At 36.7% G+C, this 3,604-nt stretch overlaps 1 protein-coding gene across 1 annotated transcript in view; it reads left to right on the top strand.

Annotated features, from left to right (window-relative positions):
• The window catches only part of CFAP61 (cilia and flagella associated protein 61), a gene marked incomplete at its 3' end in the record, with an annotated part of 91,584 nt that overhangs the window by 12,723 nt on the left and 75,257 nt on the right, over positions 1–3,604 (top strand). Inside the window, exon 7 of the mRNA XM_009701163.1 lies at positions 1,427–1,580. Within this exon, the coding sequence (XP_009699465.1) occupies positions 1,427–1,580 (154 nt within the window). The remainder of the gene's footprint in view (positions 1–1,426; positions 1,581–3,604) is intronic.

The following is a 3,604-nucleotide window of genomic DNA, read 5'->3' as shown; positions in this document are numbered from 1 at the left end:
CCTGCTGAAAATTCCTGTTAAGATTTTCATGTGTTAGTAATTGCGCATGGTATTGTAAGCTGATAGACAACATAACCTACTTAATTCCAAAAGTCTGATTTCTATAGCAAATGATTTTATAAAACCATAACATGTAATCACTACCATTGGAAGCCAAATGGGAAACAATAAACCATTAGTGTAATAGCACATTACAAACGGCTATCTTTATAAATAATACATTTCAATTGTACATTTATAGCTCGATATGATACCAGCAAAAGGTGTTTGAGGCCCTCATAGTTTATACTTGCTACTGCTGCTGCAGATTGGAAAGACACCTCCATGCGAACCAAGATAGATGCCAATTTTCCCTGCAGAGAATGAAGCTGGCAACCTCTTTTTGCACATATGGTAGATGGATTGGTTAATCAGCCTCTGCTGAGCCTTGGGCCTAAAATTACATAGCAGCCAGACAACTGCAGCGACCCAGCTTTTGTTCGGTTACGCAAACAATGCAAACAAACAATCACTTGTTGTTTGAGAGGGGGAAAAAAAATTTAAACTTTATATTTTATTTTTATTGGAGTGCTGATGGCCTGATAAAACAGCTATACAAATCCAGCCTTTGAGTTTTCATTATGTTTATAAAGGAGGCTTTCATTATGTGTATTAAGGAAAAAAAATTTTTTTGACTGTGTGTTTCACCAGAAAGTTGCATGTAGTACTAAAAATTGAAGAACTTCCTTCTTCTAGACTCAGCTTAAAGCCAAAAAACCTCCAGCATGCCAATTCTCATTTTTCAGAGTGCATTTCTTTGAGAAGACTGCAACTTTCGGGAAACTTTCAATAATAGTCAAACATACAGAGTAAGGTGCCATTTCAGCACGTACAAGCGTTGCATCTGACAAGTGATGAGTGTCACATTGACACGTGCCACTAGCGGAAGAAAGGCTGTCAGCAGAAAAAGAATGTATATTGGAAAACTGAATATTCAATACTCTTTCACTAAGTTTTAACATTAAGGTATATTTAAGATATTTGCAGGAATTTTAAGCACTAAATATTTTCAAGTTCTGAGAAAAATTATACCTTTTTGGAGGTATGTAGTTAAAAAGTATATGTTTTTATTTACTGTAACAAATGTTTTATTGAAACAATAGGCCGTTATTTCATCCCTATATATAATCCTAATGCTCTCACAAGTCACAGCTAGCAAAAGAATTATAACGGCTAATATAGAGGTCCTAATACACACATTACAAGAGGGGGGGAAAGAAGACCTTAAACTTTTGCTGAAATAGTTCCTTTATACTTTTCTATTATGGACAGCCAGAGATCGAACACTAACTTTTACATTTCAGAAATTTTTTATTCAATTTTTTGTCCTGACCTAAAATCATGTGCTCAACTTTTACATATATCTGACATTGCTTTTGTATTTCAGGATGGTGACACTGCAGTAGGATTCATGAGCTTATGTTCTCAAGTAAATGTTTCCTTGTTTCAAGAGTGTTTTGACTTAAGGCCTTTCCACGGACTCTGTAAACCGCATCCTGAAGATATTCTCAAAATGCCACAGAAGCGAAGCGTGCAAGAAGGTATAAATATTCTAAAATGCTAGCTAGATTCAAGATGCATTTATTTCTACCTTCTGAGTAGGTTTTGCAAAAGGTTGGAGGAGGATATAGGTTTACTAGCAAGAAAGCATGAATTAATGTATCTGTTTTGGAAATGGTTGCCTGTTTTGATGTGTTTTGTTTAATTTAGGAGCGAAATTTTGATAGTCCTGGTCTCTGAGTTAGAAGTGATTGTTGTTTGTGGGGAGCTGGTCTATACCAGGTATGGGATAAACCTAGGTTTATCCCAAGTTTCAAGTTACAGAAAACTAAAGCATCAGGTATATTCTCTATCCGTTAGCTACAGATGTACCATTAATTGAAGACTTAGTTCTGAAATCTGGTTCTAATGTCTGTCAGTAGCTAAGCAGCTGGGTAACTGTGGCTGTTATGTTGTCCCATTGACTTGTGTCATCTTATTTCCTCATGGTCCAACTTCTGCTCTCTTTGCTTCTTGTTTGCAACCTAGAAAGGTTACAAGATTTTGGGAGATCAAGGACTGTCTCTTTATTCTATTTTTATACTGGGCATGATACAACACCACATCTACAAGCCACCTTACTGCAAATGATAAAAACCAGTCACATGAATATGTCACCTGTTTGTAGAACAGAAGTGTCATGTAAATGGTTTATACTTTTCATCTTTATTTTTCAGTGTCAAATGGCTTTTTGTGCAGAAGGGCAACATTTTGCTATCTACATAATTATAAGTAATAGAATTTAAAAAACACCATTAGGTTGTTACGTATCTGCTTGTCTGAACACAAAGCAGTAGGCAAAAAAGGCAACTCAGGAGCTACAGAGCAGTCACCAGCAGGTACCTCAGAGCTGACAGTCATGGAACAGAAAAGGGAAAGAAAAAAAGTCTTATAGTTGCTCCTGTGGACTTCCCCTCCCCTGCAAAGAAGCGTATGGCAAATAAAAGATGAAGGAAGCTAGCTATCTCCTCCTGTATCATTCTATGCCACTGGAGCTTCAGGAGTATTATTTCAAAATAGGTGACAGACATATGTAGAAATGTAAAGGAGACTGAGGGAGGAAGCAAGCTCACTCATGATAGTCTCTTCTGAAAACTGATTGGAACAGAGTCCTGGGCAGCCTGCTCTAGGTGACCCTGCTTGAGCGGAGGGCTTGGACAAGGTGACCTCCAGTGGTCTCTCCCAACCTTAACCATTCTGTGACTGTTATCTGGTTCTGGTAAAACCCTTAAGATGCTTTTGTGTGCTTTCCCTTGTCCGGGGACTGCAAGCTGTAAGCCCATATTTTGTGGAAAATTCTGTGCTGCTGAGCCTTTTAATGAGTATGTCGTCGTAGGTTTTAACAATACAGCTGTTACACATTTTTTAGTGTTTAGAAAATCTATGAGACTTGTTCTAAATATGAAAACTTAGGATAAACAATTATTCTCTTCAGGTTCTTATATGATTCTCATCAATCTAGCATCTGAGTGATTTTCTGAGTGCGATCTCACGTGTTTATCTCTCTTCTTTTTCCTCTCCATTAAAAAACTATGTTAGTTTTGATGGTCGATACTAGTTTGCAATCCTGTGCATTTCCTTCAGGTAAAATTTTTTTTTTTAAGTCTGTTTGGAATAACAAGGGCAGCTCTGGGGAAAGAGGATTATTTGTAGATATTTTTTCAGATAGCTTGAGCACAAATCACTGATGGTCTCAGACACCTGAGAAGGAACTTGAGTATCATAAGCTATCTGATACTATTCCTAGAGAGAAAGAGCCACTAGAAATTTGATAGTAAAATTAGAGTTAGCTCATGGCTATACACTGCTCAGGAATATGAATTCTGTTATCACTGAACAATAATTAAAATTATTGTTATACTTTTACACATTTTAGATTATAAACAAGCAATTATAATACTTTAAGAAGTGTTAGTTGTCCTGAAACATTAGAAGTTGTTGTTTATACCTGCCCAGTATGGCCAGAAAGGACGAGGTGAAACAAAAGGCTCTGGTAGTTGAATTTCAGAGAAAGGAAAAAGAAAGC

Source organism: Cariama cristata, unplaced genomic scaffold, assembly GCF_000690535.1.
Source record: "Cariama cristata isolate BGI_N322 unplaced genomic scaffold, ASM69053v1 scaffold9355, whole genome shotgun sequence".
In the NCBI taxonomy this organism is placed as follows: Eukaryota; Metazoa; Chordata; class Aves; order Cariamiformes; family Cariamidae; genus Cariama; species Cariama cristata.
The sequence above is the reverse complement of the archived record's forward strand: the minus strand, read 5'-3'. Positions and strand labels throughout refer to the sequence as shown.